The sequence below is a fragment of the Amblyomma maculatum genome, chromosome 8 (assembly GCF_055883805.1).
Source record: "Amblyomma maculatum isolate TAMU_Amacu chromosome 8, ASM5588380v1, whole genome shotgun sequence".
In the NCBI taxonomy this organism is placed as follows: Eukaryota; Metazoa; Arthropoda; class Arachnida; order Ixodida; family Ixodidae; genus Amblyomma; species Amblyomma maculatum.
In genome coordinates, this window is record NC_139351.1 from 61,537,972 (window position 1) to 61,560,581 (window position 22,610).

At 44.8% G+C, this 22,610-nt stretch overlaps 1 protein-coding gene across 1 annotated transcript in view; it reads left to right on the forward strand.

Annotated features, from left to right (window-relative positions):
- LOC146181258 (uncharacterized) overlaps positions 1–14,162 on the forward strand; it is a 104,793-nt gene extending 90,631 nt beyond the window's left edge. The window contains exons 14-19 of the mRNA XM_084575741.1: positions 1,877–2,118; positions 3,067–3,194; positions 8,363–8,483; positions 10,341–10,529; positions 13,427–13,564; positions 13,992–14,162. Of these exons, the coding sequence (XP_084431867.1) occupies positions 1,877–2,118; positions 3,067–3,194; positions 8,363–8,483; positions 10,341–10,529; positions 13,427–13,564; positions 13,992–14,162 (989 nt within the window). The remainder of the gene's footprint in view (positions 1–1,876; positions 2,119–3,066; positions 3,195–8,362; positions 8,484–10,340; positions 10,530–13,426; positions 13,565–13,991) is intronic.
- Positions 14,163–22,610: the final 8,448 nt, after the last annotated feature.

Sequence of the window (22,610 nt, forward strand, 5' to 3'; positions counted from 1 at the left end):
ATACTAATGGTGCATTTCGTTGATAATGATAATAAGAGCTAACGCAATGCACCGTGTGTACAGAACGCTTAGGCTTTCGCATTTCTGCACTGAATATATGACAGTGCTCTTAGATTTTATTTCAGATATGGTTTAGACGAAGTTCCACAAAATGGGTCAGGCTCGTTACTATTCTCATGACGACCGGAGTGCGCATGTTAACATCCATTCATGCCTCAGGGCAGTCAGCACTAAAAATGCGAACGCCTGAGTGTTGCTGCTTCATACCGTACATAGAGCACCCCCTGCCGAACATAACCAGCGTTCTGTTGAACACATCAAAGTTCACCGGCGTTCTGTAATTGCCTTACAGGAAAGGAAAGGCGCAGTATCTGTTACATTGCGGAATCTCTCTGACAATCTCGCGGACAACACAGAGCAACGCTCAGGTCTCCTGTGTAGCTCCTGTGTAGCTTCTGTAGTGCTCTAGGAATTTGTTGATTAATTTATACTCCTTACACACTTCCGATCACTACCACGCATTTATATGGCTCATTAGGTCAGCAATGCATTCACTTCCTGTTGGCGTGACATCACATCCCTTTGATGTTGATGCTAGTCGTGTGGCCATATTGACGTCTGATTGATCTTACTTTAACATTCTTGGTTCTAATTGATTAACCAATAATTCTATTGACATATTTGTCTTCAGCATCCTCACACCATCCCTATCGATCTGAGTCATACGTGTAATGTTAACTCTTCTGAGAACGACACAACGGCTGCGGGCGCACACGTTGTGCGCACAGAACCCCCCCCCCCCCCCCCCCCCTACATTGCCTAGTCATTCGTTCGAATTTAAAAAATGGCACCAAGAAAACACATGTTAAAAAGCCTCCATTTGGCCAGCTGCAAATAATATTTGGTTTGGTTTGTGCACTTTAACGATCCAAAGCGGCTCAGGCTATGAGAGACACCGTAGTGGAGGACTTCGGAAGTTTTGACCACCTGGGGTTCTTTAACGTATACCGACATCGCACAGCACACGGGCGTCTTGCTTTTCGCCTCCATCGAAAAGCGGCCGCCGCGACCGCTTTTTGATGGAGGCGAAAAGCAGTCTCAGTTACCGATGAGCTCGTAAACGACATCCACCACAATACATTCACCAAATCGGACGTGATTCCATCAATGTCGTCGACAGCATTTCGCAGCATGTTCATTGAATTCCTATTAAGCAGGCAATGAAGTGCGATCCTAAATAGTAATTACTTCTCTATTACGCCTCTTAGGCAACGATGTCTACGACCGCAAACAAGACGCACATTTCAGGCGCATAAAAGATAAAGCAGCTAAAAATGGAGAAGCTTTAGGGCTAAAACAAACAATATGAACTCTTGTCACTAGTCCTTTAACCATGAGCCGCTAATGAACAGCAAAAACAAACATTTCCTAGGTTCCGAAATATTCAAGAAGCCATTATATACATGTATTTTGGTTTCAATTTGTCAGCTGGTAATTAGGTTTATAATTGCTCGCAGCAATGGTTTATATAGCCATGAATGCAACGGGACCATTACATCATTGGTAACAGTTCTGGGCGGTTGGCTGTGTCAGTGCGGTGAGTGGCGAAACCTTTCATCAGCTAGGGGACAGACTAGATAGCTGCCTTGCGATATCTAAGGCTGGCTGCTTGCATGCCTTCTCATGTCGCTGTCGTGACTCCATATTTAACCTGGATATTCATTATAAGGTTATATGCGTAGAATATGATTTGAGTCACTGTTTCATCAATCCTTTCGGAATTCAGCTAGAGCCAACCACACGCGACCGGTTAATTTCTAGTTATATTTTTTTCCATTCTTTCTTGAACACGTGGCATATTCGGTCCGTCTTGCAGAATCGCAGTACCATTTCCTGCTCGAAGCGAAGGTGAAGTCCCGATTCCTTTTCACGCTGGCGTCGGGACGGCCTTTCCGCGAACTTCAAGCCCAGTTCCGCCAGGCGCCTTTCAAAAACAGCGCCGCTCTTGTGCGGCAATCGCTGGGTGTGTGTGGGTTCGGTCTGCTAGACAACGACAGCGGAACAAGAGGCCGCGCAGTCACTGATGAGGCAATCCTCAGCACGGCCCAATTGTTCTTGGTGAGATTCGCGCGAACTGCGCCTGACGCTGGGTGTCTAGATGAAGTATGCGCCAATGCCTCATACGACGACTCTCAGGACTGCTCGATGATTACGCATGATAGTGAGACTGTCATTGAATATTTAGGCCTTAATGGTATTGATTTCTGTCATGCTTATCCCAGAAGCTTAGTGGCTACGATAGTCAACTGATATGCCCCAGGATGCAAGTTGAAATATTCCCCCTGTGGTAGTAGGTTGATGAATGTTAAATGCATAAATGTTTGTGTCCTTTGCTTATCGCAAGTTATCGAGTGGTAAAATAATTGCTTACCTTACAGTGCAGCTTCTTTCATAGCAATGTTACTCCCTCCCCTTCAGCGTCATAAAAATGTGACCTCATCTCCTTGAGCGTCAAGATTGTATCACAACACTATTTTTCTACCACGTCTGGTGGAGATTGATGCTTAAAGTCTTTGCTGAACCGTACTAAAATGCAAAATATCTAATTTCATTGTTTATGCGGGAACATCCAGTTCACTTAGTCCTAACATAACCTAAACCTACCTAACCTAACATTACGTAAATATTGACAGCAGTGGAGTGACCAGCCAAGATTCTGAAGCAATTTCGCCCTCATGCCAGGGTAACGAACAATGGGGAGTGTGCGGGCTGCGCAGTGAACATCTCACAACGCCGGTGGCCTTGTACACGTAAACCTATATTATTTATTGCAACAAATAAGCGACAGCTATTCTAAAATCCTTTGTACTGTCCATTGATAAAAGCCCTTACCTTCAACATTTGCGAGAGGTTATACAATTCTAGTATAACCTGGGAACAACGCTGCGATCTGTCTCGCTTTATTTTTCGTTTTAATAACTAACTGCGCTATGGTTAGATGAACAATACTTTGTAAACGCAATAGTCCTGAAACGAGCTACATATTGTCGCCTTATTGGCTTCCAGGAACTCAAGTCAAGCTTAATAGCTGCCGGCTACGAGAAGCGAAATATAACAAATTTTCTAGCCGTGCGGCCGGTGGGCCTTCGCGCACACTTCGTGAACTTCTCTAAGCTCCTACAGACATTGGACGGGTAAGCTGCAATGTACGAAATGCTCACGCAGTCTGCAAAGTAACTTGCAAGATTGCACGAGCTTTATGGTTTCTACATGTCCTTACCTAAGCTCACAGTTATGAAATAAGCGCTGTGGCTAATATAGATCCAAAATTATTGTTACAACGTACACCCAAAGAAAAAACCTATAAACTAAAAGTTTTCCGCATTGCCTAATTACACACCGTTCGCTTTGCTCCAAGATAGCAAACACCTCTGTATCTTACTTTTGTGTGCTCGGACAGCCAAGAATAAACTCACAACATTAAGCCATCCATATACGACGCAAATAAATTATTTTTCCCGGAGTCATGGTACATAAATCAGCAGCGACGGCAAGTTTGCACTATGCCAAGATTCATCTTTGGGACGTAAGTTGAATTAAAGTCATGCGGAGAATTCTCTCAGCTTAACTTGATAATGTAGTTGGGTCAACCTTCGTAAGTCATCCATGTTTGATTGCAAAACGAAAGGAATAAAAGCAGAAAGTGGCCTATTATTTCTCTATTTCGCTCGCTGTTATTCACTCCATCGTATCAACACCGCAATTGAGTTGGTCATACACGCAGGTCATACACAACAATAATAAAAATGGCAATAGAAGGCATTATTTCTGTGATACTAAGATATGTTTATTCTGTCACGCCTTTAGTTTCTCTATACTAAGGAAGTGAGAGACTCTCAGCTGATTTATTTCTTAAAATATACCAATCTGCATGACGAATATTAGCTCAAAAAGCAGGCTTTTCGAACTTATCATTGAATAGACGTTTATTCCATATCCATACACCTGAGAATACATGCTCATATACACACAATATACACTATATACACTGTCCAACACTATAGGAAACAATTACATACAAGCTGCAGGTCCGTCCTGCACAACAACCATTGCACTAATGCCAAGCTAGAAAGCACACAACATGCACGTGTTAAGGCTTCAACATCCCTCCCTCCCCCCCCCCCCCAAAAAAAGGGGGAGGGGAACGGAAGGGAGAGGGGGGAGGTTCAGAAGAAACACCACACGACACTTTATAACACTAAATACAGCAATGCCGACATGGCGAGACCATCCGGACGAACAACAAAGAAACGTGTATGCCAGCGCTGCAGGAACCGCTCCTCCCCATCTGTATCCAGACGCTGTGTCAGGTACTTCCAGAAGAGGAGACCAGGATTTTAAAGCGCTGGATACATTATCCGTGCCGGTTGCCTGCGTGCTTCCGCCAGGCAGCGGCGACACCACAAAATTAATATGACACAACACTCAACCGGGCGCGCAAACACTCCGCGCGGGCGACGAACGCCTGGCCCGTAGTGTACAGAAAACATACGTCTCACGAGGTGCCACATGACTCGCGCCACTGAGCAGTCAAACACTACATGGTGGATTGTTTCCGGCGCTCCGCAGTTGGGACAGCTGTCGTTAGGCACGACACCCCATGAAGCTAGGCGCTGACACGTGGCAGAACTCCCCAGCGCCGCCGCCACTCAGTCTCTGACCTCGGGGGGCCAGGCGGCTGACTGCCCAAGGCCTCCATCTATTATTTGAGGTGCGCCGCTGATCGTCCGCGCTGAGTCGCAAGGTGGCGACCATATCACCGACTACCGTCGGAGGAACCCGTCAGCAGGCCACCTGGCCCTGGCGAACTGGAACTGTTCATGGCGCTTAATGCAGTCCGACCCTTCTCCATAGGGAATTTCGCAAGCGAAATTCCCTATTCGAGTCAGCAGGAAGCTGACTCTAATAGAAAGGCCCACAGAAAGGCCCACAAAGGCCCACAGAAAGACCCTACAGCTTCCTCAAGACCTTGGGATGTAAAAAGACGTGAAAAATCCGTGCTGAAAGTAATTCTGATCTCGGCAGGATCGGAGGACGTGGAGCCATCCTCACGAGTGGCAGATTTTACTTGAGTGCGACGGTCGCTTCGTTGACTTAGCGCTATCGCGTGTCCGAGATCGGAGCTACCTTCGAGTGACAGACTGTACGCTCCTGCGGTGAGTGACGCGTGCAAGTTATTCTCCAAAATTAGATTGTACCGAACGCTCAGCGTGTCGAGGTACTCGCGCATAGCGAAAGTAAGCTGTCCTCCGTCGCGAACTATGCGCATGCGCCGGAGGATTTTATTTAGCGCTGTGGTGATGCGAACGCCCCGTGCTTTCGCCGCGCGCGCAAGGATCTGTCGGCAGTGTATCATAAATCCCTCCCACGCCACAAGTGTCACCGAAGTCATATGCGCGCTTTCAGGATATAGGTCTGCGCGGATTTCTCTCTGACACTCTTCATCGTACAGTACTGATGCGTCTATCCGCCACATCAGGGGTCTGTTGGAGCGGCCAGGCGCTGCTTTCAGCGCTACAAGGACAGGCAAATTATCGCTTATATTGCGAGAACCTGCACAACATGGCAGCACGTCACACGTGAGAAGGGAGGGTGTCAGAGCGGAGGCGATGTACACCCGGTCAAGACGGGTCGCGCGGTGGCCCCTAACACGTGTTGCAATGAATAGGTCACCGTGGGAATTGACCCAGGCATCTTGCAGCTGCAATGACTGAACAAGCTTGCTTAATTCTTTGGCACTGTAATTTGAAGCGGCCTGTCCAGGCCCCCTGACGTCGCGGGAGGAATCTAACATGCAATTAAAATCGCCGAAGGGCACATAAGGTACATTTACTCGGAAGTGTAACCTAATGGACCGGGGGAACTCGTTCATCAAACTGCGAGTGACCGGCGCATAGAAGTTGACAAAATGAGTCCTCCGGCTATCAATGAAAACTTCCACTCCTATGGCACGGCCATCCATCCCAAATGTACAATGAGAACTCGCTTTAAACTCGCGGTTAAGAAAAATCACGCCCACACCGCAACACCGAGTGCGTACAGAAATCTGTGAATATAGCAAAGTAACCCTTTCGCGTTAAAAAAAAAAACAGGCACGTTAATTGGCACGTGTCACTTGAGAGAAAGAGGGATCAAAACAAGAGCAGTGGTATTTCTGGGAGATGGAGAAGCCGAAACGAGGCGGAGGTAGAAGAAAATGAAGAACAAATTTTTCTTAAGGGATGTCGGATACGTATTAACGCGGACATCAATGCAGCAGATATATCGACATTACCGATGGTACAGCACTGCGTATATTTATTTTCGTTTACTGCAGATGCAGGCATGGAAATTTACAAGATTTTCTGATTTATTACAGTATACACATGTTGTTGAAATAAACATATTTTCTATTAAGAGAGATGGGACCTTTATATATTTCCACATTTCTATATCTCTTTGCTGCTGTAACTTTGTAAGCTAGTAGGGGAAAACTTATTGATTTATAGGAAGGAAGTGAGTGAGTGAGTGAACTTTATTAACTGCTCGGAGATCTTTTTCTTCGCCTCTTCAACCGAAGCGGAAGAGCGGTTGGCGCCCCCAGTCCAGGGCACCACTGGCTTTCGCCAGTTTGCGAGCTCTTGTGACCAGGTAGAGCTGAGCTTCCGGGTCAGAGCTGGCCAGCAAAGCCTCCCACTGTCTTTCATTTGGGTTTTCAATTTTTTTTGTAGTTGATATGAGCTGCATTCCCATGTTATGTGGTACAGGGTAGGGGTCTTCCCGCACCACGGGCACTCGTCTCTGAATGTCGTGGGATGCATCATGTGTAATATGTGTAAATTAAAGAAGGTGCTCGTCTGTAGCCGCCTCAAATCTATGGCCTCCTCGTTGCTGAGCTTTTTATGCGGCTCCGGATATACTTTCCGCAAGCCTCTGTAGTGTTGAAAAGGCGCGGTAACTGTCTGACTTGTTTTTTGTGGACATCTCAACCGCGCCGTACAGATAAAAATTTGATGGCAGGATGGGGCTGGGGCAGGTAGGTGACCGCCGCTTGCGGCGGGGGCTAGCCTGCCACCAAATTTTTATCTGTTGTAGGCCGTCATTGCACCCGCCACCGCTTCGGTGGTGGACGACGGCTGTTTTTGCGGCGCGCGTCTTTCTTTCCCTCTTCCTTTTCTTTCTTTCTATTTTCTCTTCTGTCTGCACGAGGCAGCGGATGTGGCTCAGCTACAGAGCCAGTAGCAGGCCCGTGCATTTTCTTTTTCTTCTTCCTACAGCCACACCAACAACAAGGGAAGGGAGGAAGGTGGGAGTGAGAATGGAAAGAGAGTACCGTCTTACTCGAAGCTATTCAGGGGAAGGAAAACTGTCTCTAAAATGTGCCCTCCACGTGTAAGTGGGCCAGACACCCACATACACAGACACGTGTATGTGTGCCACACAGGTCGCTGCGTCAATGAACGCGCAGGAGAGCATCAGCGTTCAATTAGAAATAAAGAAGGAGCAAATTTGCCTGCTCGTTCCATTGCATGCGTCGGTTGTCAACCAGTGTTTACAAGAGTTAGAATTCTAGGCAGGAGCAAAGACAAAGTAGCCCGTGAAATTCTAGAAGCGTGTTATATCAAGAAAAAAAGGCGATAATTGAGTGACACTTCTCTTTCCTTGCATAAATTCGAAAGGAATTTTTTGAGCAGCTTTGGTGACTGTCGCGCAGGTGATGACTTGTCCTCATTCTTTCTGCACCTCCCTTTTTGTAGGCATGTGTGCACACTACCTATAAATGCAGGCTGAAACGAATTAATGATCCAGTTATTAGCTTGCGCTCTTTCTGCCTACCTGTGTTTAATATTTTCGCGATGTGTGTCTTTCTGTGCGCAACTTCTTCCTACAATAGTATACACCAACTCGCTCAACAAGACTTTCTAAACTATTGGGGGAGGAGGAGAAAAAAACTTTATTTGCAGAAGAATTCGAGTACCACTCTGCCAAATTTGTAAGCAGAAGCAGGAACAGAGTAGAGATGAATTTTTGAACGCACGTGCTGCGAGAATGTTTTGTGCGAGAGCCGCATTGTTATTGTCATCCTTGAAACAAGATCTAGGTACATTTGTATGAAGCCAGACAGCCTGTACCCTCTGTCCTAGGCTTGCCAATATATGCCGCGGGGCAGTGGTAGGCGTCTTACGAAATGGGAAGGTGGCGTCATCCCGATAGTGTCGCCCTATAAAAGTCCGATATCCTTTTTGAAGTGCGCAATCTTTCGATATCCATGAAAAGTTGTTAACGACCATTTCCGCACGATGGGCTATCGCCGCAAATCCAGGTTGGTGGGCTTTCTCGTCATACTTTCCATATCAGCTCCCCGGCCCATATGCATCGTGGAAGCGACCTCCGCGTGGGACTCACATGGCTGCTTTGTCAAGGACGACGTGCAGCCCTCTGTGGTGAGTTATTATGGGCTTGTAAATGTTATGACGAATGCAATATATTGTAGAAGAACGGCTGATTGGGCGAGTTGGTGAACCATGATGGACAGTAATATAAGTGTATAAGAGGAGAAGTGGACAACGACGAATGTAATAATTGGAATCAAGCATGTGCAGGGGTTATCTCCATTACTTAGGGGAGAATGTATGCACTAAGCTTATGGTAAAGGGTAACTTAGAAGTGGTGCTGGAACCCAATAATTTAAATTCTCCTGTGATAGGAGTTTGCACAAGTCGGGCTGAGGCTGTAAAAATTCAGGCTTGTTAATGTGGCGAAACAGCTGCAATATCGGCAGCTCTACAGCGCTAGTGTTTTATAAAATAACGAGCTTGCCGAATCTAACAAAAGCCTTTTCCTATTGATTATTTGATTCGTGTTAATATTCATTCAAGCATTTTTAACATACAAGTATCCTAACCTCTCCAGTAAACAATTTCTATACTAAACTTGTTTCATGACTTCCACTTCTGACCATGGACCGTTGTATTGGGCGGTTCCTGGCCTTACGGGGCTGGGACGGTAGGTCAATGCCGCTTGCGGCGGGGGGTAGCCAGCCAGCAAATATTTATCTATTGTAGGCCGTCATTGCACCCGTCACCACTTAGGTGGTGGACGACAGCTGTTTCGGAGCGCGTCTTTCTCTCCATCTTTTTTCTCTTCTATACTTTCTCTCCTCTGTCTGCACGAGACAGCGGAGGTGGCTCAGCTACAGAGCCAGTAGTAGGCCTGAGCATTTCCTTTCCTTCTTCATATAGTCCCAACCACAACAACGTTCTATTGCTGACATTTCGGCGCTTGAGTTGCGTCATGAAACAATCAGGCTTTGAGAACTTCAGGATTGTTTTCTGTCAGCGTAAGTTACTCAGTCAAAATGTTTGTATGGGGGAGCTTCCCTTTGTGTCTATGGGTCGACTGTAGTTATGTGGTAAATAATATATTGAAGTGTTGTTCTTGTTTTTACTAATTATGCACATGAAATTATTTCTTTTCGTTCAATAATTACTCAGAAAATCGGGGCTGGCGATAAGAAAACAGATTGCTCGCTACTTTTATTGACAAAAATATATTGTTCCATGCCAAAGACAAAACTGAAACCTTCATGAGATATCTGATAAGTTACCTGAAGTATGGCACTAATTTACTTTTTGGAAATCCGATTTGTTTCTACAAATGCACTGGAGTTCGAATCAACGGTAACCTGTTCATAGCATGTAACTACATGACAACCTAGTTCTCCAACTGTGCAATCGCTATTACATAATACGGATAGCGCCCATGAAATAAAAGAAAAACATCCAAATTCCATGCGTACGAAATTGTAGCTTCTAAAAAAGTTCAATAGCTGCCCGTGTCTTGCAAACATATAAAATGTTCGCCTGGAAGCTATTCAGTAGACACGCAACTTGCCCAAATTCAGCTTGCCACGTTCCTACCAAATTTTGCTACAGACCACCATAATGTCGAAAAGAAAACTGAGGTTTAATGATGGAGTTCATATCAGTTTAGATGAAAAATTATACGCGCAGCATCATCGTACTGTACATAAGGCGCGTTGTCATAATATGCATGTAGCTTACTCCTGTGCAGCTTTATGCATAGCAAACCATCCATCTGCATCATAATATTTCCCGTCAAAATTATTGAGTTCATTCCCTATATCGAAGCGGGCGACATTGCATGGTGGTAAAATAAAGAAAACACCGAAGAAGTAAACATATTTAAGCACCCTTGTAAATACGAATAAACATGCTACTGGTAGTATTAATTGGGAAATAATGGCCTAAGCGCTCACTGACAAATGAATATCCTCGCAGGAAGACAGCCTGGAACTTATTGCGACCGTGGACAGACCGAGGTCGCGCTTAGCGCTGACACTGAGCCTGAGGATCGACGTCTTCGCGAGCGTCGACTACTCCCACCGAGCTCTCCAAGGAGGGCGACCTAAGATCAGTGTCGTCGGCAAGAGCTGCTACAGCCAGAAGCACCACTTCGTGCGGCGTGGGGTAAGAAAAATTTAGGATCCTTTAACAACATTTCACCGACTTCACAAAGCTTCGTACTATGGCAAACAAAGAGCGTTAGGCCATTTATAAAGCTTAGGTACTACAAATGTATTCCCAGCTTAGCTTATTTTATTTTCTAACTACAATTTTACTATCGTCTTAGTCTGCTATGCACTAAGCTCGCCCCTAGGCTAAAGCATGGTGAAAATGCCCGCCTATATTACGGTGTAAGGACGAGCTTTATCCTGGTATACTTTATGTAACATGTCTCCGCCTGAACTTTTACTACATTTCTTATACTAATTGGCACTTAACGCATCTACTATGCGAATAAATGGACAATATAGAAAAATTTTATCAAGGCGAAAGTCTTTAATGACTCATACTGTCGTCCATTTGCCAGAAGTGTCACGCTTCGTTGCGAGATTCCGCGGGATATGGCGAGGTTATACCATGACGGTGATAGTTAAAAATGAATAAAAAATCTTGTCTCCATCGGAAATCAAACAAACATCCCTTGGGTACGCAACCTAGTGCTTTAACGAATTGCGCCACGACCCAGATTTTTTTCTTTATTGCCTGGCTTTGGCATACGACATAACTCGAAACTCCGATCAAACCATGAAAAAGACACACAAGGCAATATACATGAATGAATGCCGTGATCAGCCCGCATCAACGTTCATTAGATAACGTTGGCCAGCATTAGTCTGGCCTCGCCACATTAAAACTCACTCAGCGACAACAAAGGCTCTACCCCAGGTTGTAAAACGCTCATCATAATTACCCTTGTCTACCATGAGTATGATAGCGGGATTCCGCGAGTGACAGATACTGCGCCTTTTCTTTCCTGCAAACGAATTATAGAACTCCGCTGAACTTTGATTCGTTCAATGAAATGCTGGTTCTGTTCGACAAGAGGCGTGCGATGTACTTTCACGAGAGGTCATGACGTCACCAGCTGATTCATGCGAAGCTGACGTCCTTAGTCGCGGAGGTTCCAGCCCCCGTTCCTCAGGCCTGCGTGCCAGGAGCGGGGAGTAGGGGGCCTCCTAAATCGGTGGAAATTAAAGTTTTAATCAATCAATCAATCATGCGAAGCTGACCCCGCCGGACTTCCGATTCAGGCGTCCATGCGGTGTCTTTCATTTACCGCTTCCTGGAACGCCGCACCACTCAGCAAACAGATGCAGAGCCAGATGTCTAGTAGGCGTTAGCACAGCAGGCATCAGCGGCGTTTGAAATTGACATACAGGATAGAAAAGGCGCAGTACCTGTCACAATTGATTTGATTTGATTTATTTATAGGAAGGGAAAGGCGCGGTAACTGTCTGACTTGTTTTTTGTGGACACCGCAACCGCGCCGTAAGTGAAGGGAGAAAGATGGGAGTGAAAGTGGAAAGAAAGAAAGAAAGAAAGAAAGAAAGAAAGAAAGAAAGAAAGAAAGAAAGAAAGAAAGAAAGAAAGAAAGAAAGAAAGAAAGAAAGAAAGAAAGAAAGAAAGAAAGAAAGAAAGAAAGAAAGAAAGAAAGAAAGAAAGAAAGAAAGAAAGAAAGAAAGAAAGAAAGAGGAGCCGTAGTGGAGGGCTGCGGAGTAATTTCGACCACCTGGGGATCTTTAACGTGCGCTCACAATTCTCCCCTGACAGATGTACCACACCGTAAAGAAAGGGAGGAAGGTGGGAGTGAAGGAAGAGAGGGACATAGAGGTGCAGTAGTGAAGGGCTACGATCCCCCGTGCTATAATGACTTTCGTGCTATAATGATTTTAGTGGTCCAAAATGCCCTCTGGAAGTTTTGCTCGTAAACTAATTTATTTTGCCCTGTGAGTTTCGTGATGGTCTCAGGACTTTCAGTTCAGTTCCATTTATTACCTTAAAAGATGGAAGATTTTTCTCACTGGCTCCAGGTTGCCTCGCGGAAATCTTGTCAGACTAGATCATCCTGTGTTCAGTCCTCGTCTGAACATTTTCACTGTAAAGACATTTCCAGTTTGTTTTGCTCTTATACGTAACAGTTAAAGATTTGGTACACTTATACAATCACAGTTTGCGTTATGATTTTTCAAATTTTTGAGATTTTTCTGTATTTCTGTTTAGGCATATGCGTGCAATATGTGTACCTCCATGTCATATCTAGTAAAAGGCGTTCTTTGCAGCTACCCCTTGAAAGGTCCTCTGCGACTGTCCACTCATTTAAAGATCCTAAATTTTGGGAAAAATAGAAATTCTAGACCACGCTGTTGGCAGACAAATAAAAGTGTCAAATACTTGAGCCTGACTTCCGGCAAAGCCAAAAATGCATATCCACACCGACATCTAAGGGTTGTAAAGAATAGAGGCGACCACCACGTGCTCTTAGCCTCACTCCGGAAATCGCAATGTGAGATTAATTCACTACAGCGTTAGCATTGCAAATTTGCTAATAGATGTTGTTTTTGCCCCACCAGGGTGGTGCAGTGGTACACCGCCCAAATACTGTGCCGGAGTACCCGGGTTCGAACCCGACTTCGGCGGCTGCGTTTCGATCGAGGCGAAACGAAGTGGCATCCGTGTACCGTGCGATGTCAGCGCATGTTAAAGATCCCCAGGTGGTCGAAATTACTCCGTAGCCCCTCCACTACGGCTCCTCTTTCTCTCTTTCCACTTTCATTCCCATCTTGATCCCTTCCCCTCCCCAACCTTCCCCTAATCCCAACTTCCCCTTCCCCCTGGTCACCAAGAGTGATGCCACAAAGATGGCTAACATAAGACGTGACCAGTACCCCTCCCCAAAAAATAAATCATAGTCACCACCACCTTTACGGCATGGTTCAGGCGTCCGCAGAGAAAGTGTGACAGATACTGTGTCTTTCCCTTCCTGTGAATCAATTAAAAAAAAGTTTTTCTTCCTCTCATAGGAGTGCCCTGTGGCTGAAGCGCCCAGCAGCACGCATCACTCAGCTCACAGTTCTGGAGAGTGCAACTTCGTCGCCCACGCTTGGCAGAGCGAGTGGCAAGTGCACAGCTTTGACACAGCTGCCAGCATTGAAAGAACGGTATGTAAAGAAGGTGCAACGCGCACGTCTGCAAAGCACTGGCAAGCGTCAGGCTATGATCGTTTTGCATACCTTTGTTTACCAAGTAATAGCTTTCCAGCTTTCAGAACTACAGATACCTCCTCTTTGTTGTCGAGCATAGGAAAATTAATGAAAAGCAGCGAACTACTACCAGGCATCATAAAAACACCTATACAATGGTTTCCCCTATACTCTGATTTTCAAATAGTACTTTACAAAGCTATTCGTTCCTATAATTTGCTCAACACACTCGATACACGCTTCGAGAATCATTGAGGCCGAATTCAGAAACCATCAGTAATTTATTCTCTAAAAGCACCGAGCTGAAGTCAGTAAAATAAAGTCACAAGTAAACCTAATGTGAGAGCACAATTTATCCTGTCGCTTAACTCACCTTTCAACGCAGATGCTACGGGCCTACCGGAGCTTGGGACAGTCCAGGCACGGAATCCTAAGCTGGCTTCTCTACAACATCACCTCATATGCAGACGTCAGCTTCTGCCCCAGTGGCCACTCCCGAATCGGCAAGGTCCGGGAAATCCTGGACCGCTACCGACAGCCGAAGGAAACCTCCTAGAACGGCATTTCATAGATTTTGACCGGCATGAAAAAAGCCTGACATGCCGGTTCTACCTTCCTTTTAATTCAAATTCGCAGCTGTTTGTAGTAAGAAGGAATGTGTATTCATTAATATACTGTTTTATGGACACATACCTGTATATATGCGTGATTTCTTTACGTATAAAAGCAGAAACACGTCAAGGCTGCTGCGATATTTTCGCGTGTGGCGAGAAACTATGGTGCGTTTGTTCGCAACATTTCGCAACACATGCAGGGGCACTTTTCGATGCGCTGAGGAGCCGATTCATACGCATGAGAATCACCGTGAACTGCTCTTGCTGGTAGTCGGCCGTGAAGATCCTCGCGGATCTTAGAAACCCTTGTGATAATCACAAACACTTCGTAACATCGGTGCCACGTACACTTCGTCGGTTGGAAGATAACTCTTTTCAGCTCTGCGCAGATACCACTGGCGCCGATGACCCCACTTGAACGGAAATATTTACAGTCGATAGTAACACTAGTATTAACAATGCGCGCTAAGTATTATTGATTAATGCGGCAAAGCAACAACCACCATCTACACTCCGCTTGTCACTTCGCTTCGCACCGCTGGCGGCCATGTTGCAGGGCAACCAATAGCTGCAATCCGGTCGCCTTGCTGATCAGCATATGCAGGCGAAAAGTTGAGAATGAGTCAACTTTTCTGCGGGCAAGGGATGCGGATGAGCGCTATTGTTTGACTCCTCGGGACCGGTCGTCTCGGTACGACCAAACACGCACATCAGAGCGTGGTGGCTTTGCATCGCCAGTACTAATTTCTAATGATGTAGTACATTGAGTGTTTCTTCACCCCGGAAGTCAATTTCGCCGTGCACGTCATCAAAATGTTACTTTTTAGATTCAGCCACCACTCGGCTTCCGGGGCTGAAGACAGATGCAGCTTTCGCCAAGAGTTTACAGAAAAGAAAATTAAATGGCGCTCGAACATCTCGTGTAGCGTACAAGCGATTGCATCTTTAATACCGCCGTTACATGCGCGATTTTTTCTTATTGTGTAAGTAATATTACGCCAGGTTTCAGCACGTCGCGTAAACCTGGCAGAAGAAGAAAAAGTAGAAAGAACAGAAAGAAAAGCTACGTCAGCTTTGTTTTGCTAATGTTTTTATTTTCACATTTCAGTTGCTTCGATATTAACTTTATTACTACTATAAGGTCAGCACACATCCAAAACACACATTAGCACGCTATACGCACTACAGCGCAACCATTAGGTGCCCTTATAAGATAATCGGTTCCAACAACTCTTTCCCAAAGCATTTAGAAAATTCTATTCTACAGATAATTATTGTTTTGAAACCTGATTCACGTGTTCTTGAGCTTATCACTGTATTAGAAAAAGTCATCATTTTGAACGTTCTGTAAATAGAAGTAAATGGCTCAAATTTGAAAAATTACCAATTTGAGGTTTGAGAAATAAGAAGAATAGGGACAAAAAAAAACATCTGTGGCCAATTCTTCGCATGCCCGTCTGGCATGAAGGCGACATGGCTTTCAACTCAAGTGACAAATTTATTTCACTGAATTAGTTTTGATTTCTTAAATTGTTCAGTCAGACGAACCTCCTTGTCAGTTTTGGCTTCATTTCCACTTTTTTCCAATTCCTCACATAGCTTTATTTTGAAAGTGGTGATGTTTGAAATGCCCGCATGATGTCATGATGTTGTACGTGATAACACTGTCAATCATTTACAAATATTTAGCATGATTATTTTATGGCATGCGTTGAAGACGGCTTTTCAACCCAATGAGCTATTTTTGTTGCCAAAGCAACATTACCCCCGGTTTCGATCGTTACGTAGCCGGCGGCCGGTGGGCACGAATGGCCTTGAACAGCCGTTGCCTAGCAAGCGTTTCAGGTGAGCTCCGCCAGATGGCGCACAGTCGGCGCCACCCGCTCAGGAGGAAATCGACCAAAAATAGGAATCATATCGACAAAAGAAACTTCAGGTGCAGGCCCTCGTCCAAAGAAAAATAAGGCAGTCCACCGATCGCTGGATGGCTGACATACACGATGCCTCTAGAGGCGGAGCAAGAAAATTCTGGAACCATATAAGCTGGCTAGGGAAGAAGAATCAAAGAAAGCAGGATCGGATTCGAGATAACGAGGGAACTTGTTTAAAGGGAGACAACGCAGTGAACTACATTACATCAGTTATAGCGGAGTCATTTAAGAGCGATTATAAGGTAATCTCCGCAAATCAGGAAGCAACACAAGGTAGCAGAATACAAAGCAGCTTAGAACTTACCAATCTAAACTGGAAAAAGGCAGAAACAATTAGTCCCAAGAACACACCTTCAGGAATAGATGGAATTCCGATCAAGCTGATTAGTGAACTCGGTTCAAAACGTAAGGAAACGTTGTTAAAAGCTCTGGAAACAGTCATAACGAATAAGCGAATTCCGGACAGCTGGCGGCAGAGTAAAATGAATTTGATTTATAAAGGGAAAGGAGAAAGGATGCACATAAAATCCTACAGGCCGATTACCATAACATCTGTTATGTACAGGTTAGCCGTGCAGGCGGTGAAATTAAAGGTGCAAGCATGGGTAGGAAGTAAAAAGATACTCGGAGAACTTCAGAACGGCTTTAGAAATGGTAGGCGCTTAGATGATAGCCTGTGCATGCTTACCCAATGCATCGAAATATCTAGAGTGGAAAATAGACCTTTGTATTTGGCCTTCCTTGACATGCACGGGGCGTACGACAACGTAAGCAGGGAACTCCTGTGGATCGTATTAAAAGAAGAAGGTATCGGTTATGAGATAATAGAGTTCCTACACGAAATATACCGGGATAACAAAGTAGAAATTACGTGGGAAGGGATAAGAAGTACGGAAGATGTCAAAGTATGCAAAGGATTAAGACAAGGCTGTCCTCTATCACCGCTGCTGTTCATGCTTTATACGATAAACCTGGAACGGAGGATACAAGACAGTAACCTAGGTTTTAACCTGTCATATAGATTAGGTGGAAAGGCGGTAGAGCAGCGCCTCCCCGGTTTGATGTATGCAGATGATATTGTGCTGCTAGCTGAGAGTCTGGAAGAATTGTAAACTCTAGTTAAGTATTGCGGAGACGAAGGGGACGCTCTAGGCTTCAGTTTCAGCGCAGTTAAGTCGGGTCTGATGATTTTCAACAGCTCAACTAATCAGGGTCTTAAAATACAAGGCCATGAAATACCTAGAGTAGCAGAATATAAATATCTGGGGGTATGGGTGAACGAAGGATTGGCATACATTGGAAAGCATGAGCAATCACTTAAGGCCAAAGGGCGAAGGAATTCCGGGATAATGAAGCATAAGGCATTGTGAGGATACAATAGGTATGAGGTTTTGAGGGGTATTTGGAAATGAATTAGAGTGCCCGGACTTACTTTCGGAAATGCGGTTTTGTGCCTAAACTCAGGGGTACAGTCGACATTAGAAATAAATCAGAGATCCGTTGGACGATTAGCACTAGGTGCCCACGGCAAAACTACAAATGAGGCGGCACAGGGAGATATGGGCTGGGCATCTTTCGAAGTACGGGAAGCTCAGAGTAAAATATTATATGAGGAACGCCTGAGGAAAATGGGCAGTGACAGATGGGCAGCTAAAGTATTTAAATACCTGTACTTAAAAGCGTTGACTCACAATGGAGGAAAAGAACTAGGAAACTGAATAGTAAGTATGCTAGTAACAAGGACGGAGAAATAAAGAGTATTAAGCAACGGGTGAAAAACACAGAAGGTAAAAATTGGATAAATTCGATGGAAAAGAAACAGAATGTGGAATTATACCGAAAGTGGAAAATGCAGATCAGGAAGGAAGATTTCTTTGATAACTCAAGAGGTAGTGCACTACTTTTTGAAGCTAGATCAGGGTGCCTTCGAACACGCAGCTACAAAAAGAAATTTAACAATGGAGATGACGCATGTGCTGTATGTGGTACCTCCAGTGAAACAATTGACCATATTATACTCGAATGTAATGGTATCTATCCGGAAGTTGATGCAGGCGCAATCACTGTTCCTGAAGCTCTGAGGTTTAGAGATAACAGTGGCCGGGTGAATAAGCCGGCGGTGGAAACTAGCAAAAAACGACTGGAAGATTGTTGGCTTAAAAGCAGAGCAGTGACATAATGTTAGTAATGTAGAAACAAAAAATTTAGAAAATAGAATGATGGTTTAGTTAACCATTCTAAATCAATAATTAAGATATATGGAGAAAAATGAGCATGATAGCTACTGCTACCACCCCGTTTCAAAGGGGACGCTCCTATATTCCATCCATTCCATCCATCCATCCTGCCGCTCAGTCCTGCCACATGTTTTGCCATGTTTTGTTGCGAAACCAACAATATGACAGCCAGAGCGAAACTTCGGGTGGCCGCAACTGCGCCGTGCACATGATGAGGCGCAGCTACGATCTCCTTATGAAACAAAATTTGTCTCCACTGGGAATCGAGCCTCCCTTCCTCGAATCCTCGGATCGCCAGTCGAGCGGTTTAACCATCTGAGCCACGCCTGGGACATTTTTTCTTTATTGCATGGAAGTACTTCTATCCAATTTAACCACGTCGCACCCGCAACTTGTTATAAACAATAACCATAGCGTTGAGCTCTCCCTTTGGTCGCACATCGAAATTCCGGGAGACATATACAGGCATCTAGTAAAGGTAACCAGGCTTGAGGTCGATAGTGTGGTCCTCATGTATAATGTGATCAGATAAAGTGGCGGCTCGAGAGTGTACGCTAAATACTATGCTTGAGACAATAGATGAAGAAATTAAGGCGTTATTGACTAGGTAAACACCCAAGTACATGTACCCGAAAGATGCCGCACAAGGAGAGCCAGACACAGCAACAATTGACAAATTGATGTCGTGTCTTTAAAGGGTTCATAAAAGGTTGTCTATTAAAACTAGAAAACTGACACGAGTAATATGCATCCCAGCAGTCTCCTACTCAACCGAAAAAAAAATGGTTTAGCGAGCGCCACTCTCAGCGAATATATCGGCGGCTGAAATTGACGCTCCTCCTCTCCTTTCTCGACTGAACACAACCCTGCGCGGAAGAAACAAAACTGCGACAACACCTTAGTACGCGTGCGAACGTCAAACGAGTGGGCGCACCCAGCACGCCTCGATGACGTCACATGGGACGTTTTTGTCATATGGGAAAATTTCACAAGGTACGCGTCGTACTAATCGGTTGCGATTGGTGGCCAGGAGCCCTTTTCAAAAATTATTTCTCCGTTATCGGCTCTGCGCAAAAGCTTTTAAATTTGGTTAGAACACTCACAAAAACCTCGCACATTGATTTCTTTTACTAGAATATTGGAGAGAGTAAATCTGCTGGGGACGGCGGAGATTAAGGGCCCCTCAATTTTTAACCACTCACGAGAAGGAGAGACACTTTGCAGGCAAGCTCTAAGTGCGCCCTAAATGGGTCCGTGTAGATGTGGCTGCTTTTCCACACACACGCAAGTTTTCAAAAAGGGGAAGAATTTTTAGTTCTTATTCGATGCGAGCGAATAGGTACGTAACGCGACTGCTTTGAAGGCCTCGTTCTACAAGAAAACGTTGTCTTCGTTCGCCAAATCGACGCAAAACCGCAGATTTCTCTAGATGGTTGTGCGAGACAAGGACTGCCAACTCAGCTCCGAGAGTGAAGGGTCAGAATGTCATCCAGCCATGGCGGGCCCTTCGTTGCTCAGTCACGTATTTTCAACGGGGCATGGAGGGATGTCCATAAGGCTAAGTAAATAGAAATTTTACGTCATTTGGTTTTTCACATAATATTGCAGTGTAATAACATACGCTAATGGCTATGCCAGATAATACTGCTTAATAATATGAGATAAGTCGCGAGACGAGTAGAAATTATACAGCATTTTCTCTAAAGTGGATGCAAGAAATGCCGCAGAGAAAAGCTACGCACGCTATCACACTTTTCCCAGATTGCCCATCTTTGATAATCCAGCCCACGTGTTTATAGAGGTATAGTTAACTATCGTGGTACCATGAGGGGACAAGAGTCGTAGGAAAACAAAAGGATATTCCTTATATACGGTATGATTCCAAGCTGTCAAATTACTCGTCCTGAAACCAGAATGCATTGCCACCTACTTTAAGCAGTTTACCAGACTGAAGAGCGCCGTTTTCGAGGTTTAAGCGCGGTGTATTCACAATAACGTATTTGGAAAATGCAGCAGTCAGATGTGTTCCAAAACTAAGGGTGTTACACTCAAGGTACTTTGTATGACAAACTTAGACAGAGAGCACAGGAGACAAATGTCACGCACTACATAATCATTTTATTTCGTGTGTCAGCAGAATAACATACTGTTGCGAAGGTAACTATTCAGTACTTAAAGCCTAACGTGCAACATGCTCGAGGAAAGAATTACGTTCCACTAACATTTTTCAGGCTACACCCTAAACCCAGTATAAGCCAGCTTCTCCGGTAGTAAAGGCACTGAGACAGTCGTGGCACAGGACTTTGTGCACATTATTTACAGGTCTCTAAGGGATAGTTCGCTCTCTGTTTCTGTGTTCGTCTAGCGGCAACCACAAGAGTGTGATTCATAAGGACAGAAATTGCACATAAGCACGAGTAGGTAAGCGTGGTCCCCAGCAAAACCACTTACTGCTAAGCCGCTTGTTGCATTATAAATTTGCTCCGACCGTAGGTAATAAACCATAACTTTCTAGATTCGATAAACTTCCGTTTCTTCGCCACAACAGAAAGGTCATAGCCTCGCCTACCACCACACGTAACACACTTCTGCAATTGCAACGACATCAGAGGCGAGCGAACAGGAATCACTTGGCATTCACGTGGCTCAGATACGCCAACTCTTTAATCTGATACGCCATCTCTCGCTGGTAACGAAATTTGTTTTGAATTTCTGAGTCCGAGTTCCCTTACGCTATAGCGTCGCAGAGGTTCGCCCATATAGAGACACCAAAATAAGACGTTGGTCTACAACCTCTCATTAAATGTGGAATTAAACTTCAACGCTTTCAAATACTACTTGTTTATCGCGAACCAGCTTCCTTGTGAACGCTTCTTGGTAGTATTTTGATGCACATCAGCGCCGAAGGAGGACTTCGAACGAGATTCTTAAAGGTTGCTTATATTGCTCAAAACCCTTGCCTAAATTTCTACTGGGGGAAACCAACACGGCGCGTGATAACTTTACAAGTATTGCGCAATTTGCCTCGAATGTGCAGCCTTGCACAAAGAGCGCAGTTCATTAGTGATGCAACATTTCACATTTCATTGAAGGCTACGACCCATAGTGCATAATGCATCATCTGCTGAGAGATATTCTGGGTCATTGCCTAACGTGCTAATGCCGCTCTCACTGTAGAAAGTCCGGTTCTGTTATTGTCGGCGCCGTCAGCGTAGAATAAAGGGCATGCCTCTAACAAGTGGTAATTAGTAATATGGCCATGCGCAGATTTGTTGACAGGTTATGTGATATGATAAGTGTCACATGTGAGAGGCCAAATAGAGAGGCTTTTTGTGAAAGCAAAGACTACGACAGCGAAAAGGATTACGTGGAAAAACGAAAGATTAAGATGATGACGAAGAAGAAGTCGGGGACATTGCAAACGCTAATTGGTGAACAGAAGACGATGAAGACGACAATAAGACGGACGTATCAACGCGGAGGTTATAAAAAGGCGCGATGTGGAGAGGCAATTCTAATTCTGAGTCACCTTTGAGTTTCGAGGGTGATATAAGAATGCATCCTTCGAGGTTCCTTGAATCGCGCTTTCATGGGAGGGGGACCCACCTCAACTGATTTTTTTTTTTCGTTATCGCTTTTTCCTGTGCTTTGTGCGCAGTGCCAAAAAGAACGAAACGAAACTTAGTTCCCCCTTCTTTCCTCTAGGAGAGGAAGGCGCTAAGTGATAAGCGAGATAGTTGGATCAGAGATGGTTGCTATCACGCTTGGTGCTACGAACCACCTGGCTTTCATCTGCTTTCTTATCGGCGCGAAAAAGAAGGCATTATTGAGATTTTTTTTTCTCTCTAAAAAAAAGCAATGAACTTATGACTGGTAGAACACTGGGAGGGTATCTTCCCTATTCATTGAATACGCATCGTGAATCATAGGGAAGAAAGAAAAATGTTCTCTACCCAAATTCCTATATTTCTTTAAAGCGTGTCCCTTATAAAGGATTATATTATGGGAAAATGGGGATGCCTGGAAGCACGCCTAGAGAGTACGGCTTCACACTATATTGGCGACTAGGCGTGTACAGGAACAATGCACTGAGTAAGCGGCTCTTCATTTTCTTTTTGAAGCAAGACGTGCATTAGATTAATAAACTCATCGAATTTCGTTGTCTGGCGCCAATGATGGGTTTGTTCTAGACAACAATACGTTCATAAAATAGCCGCCGCCG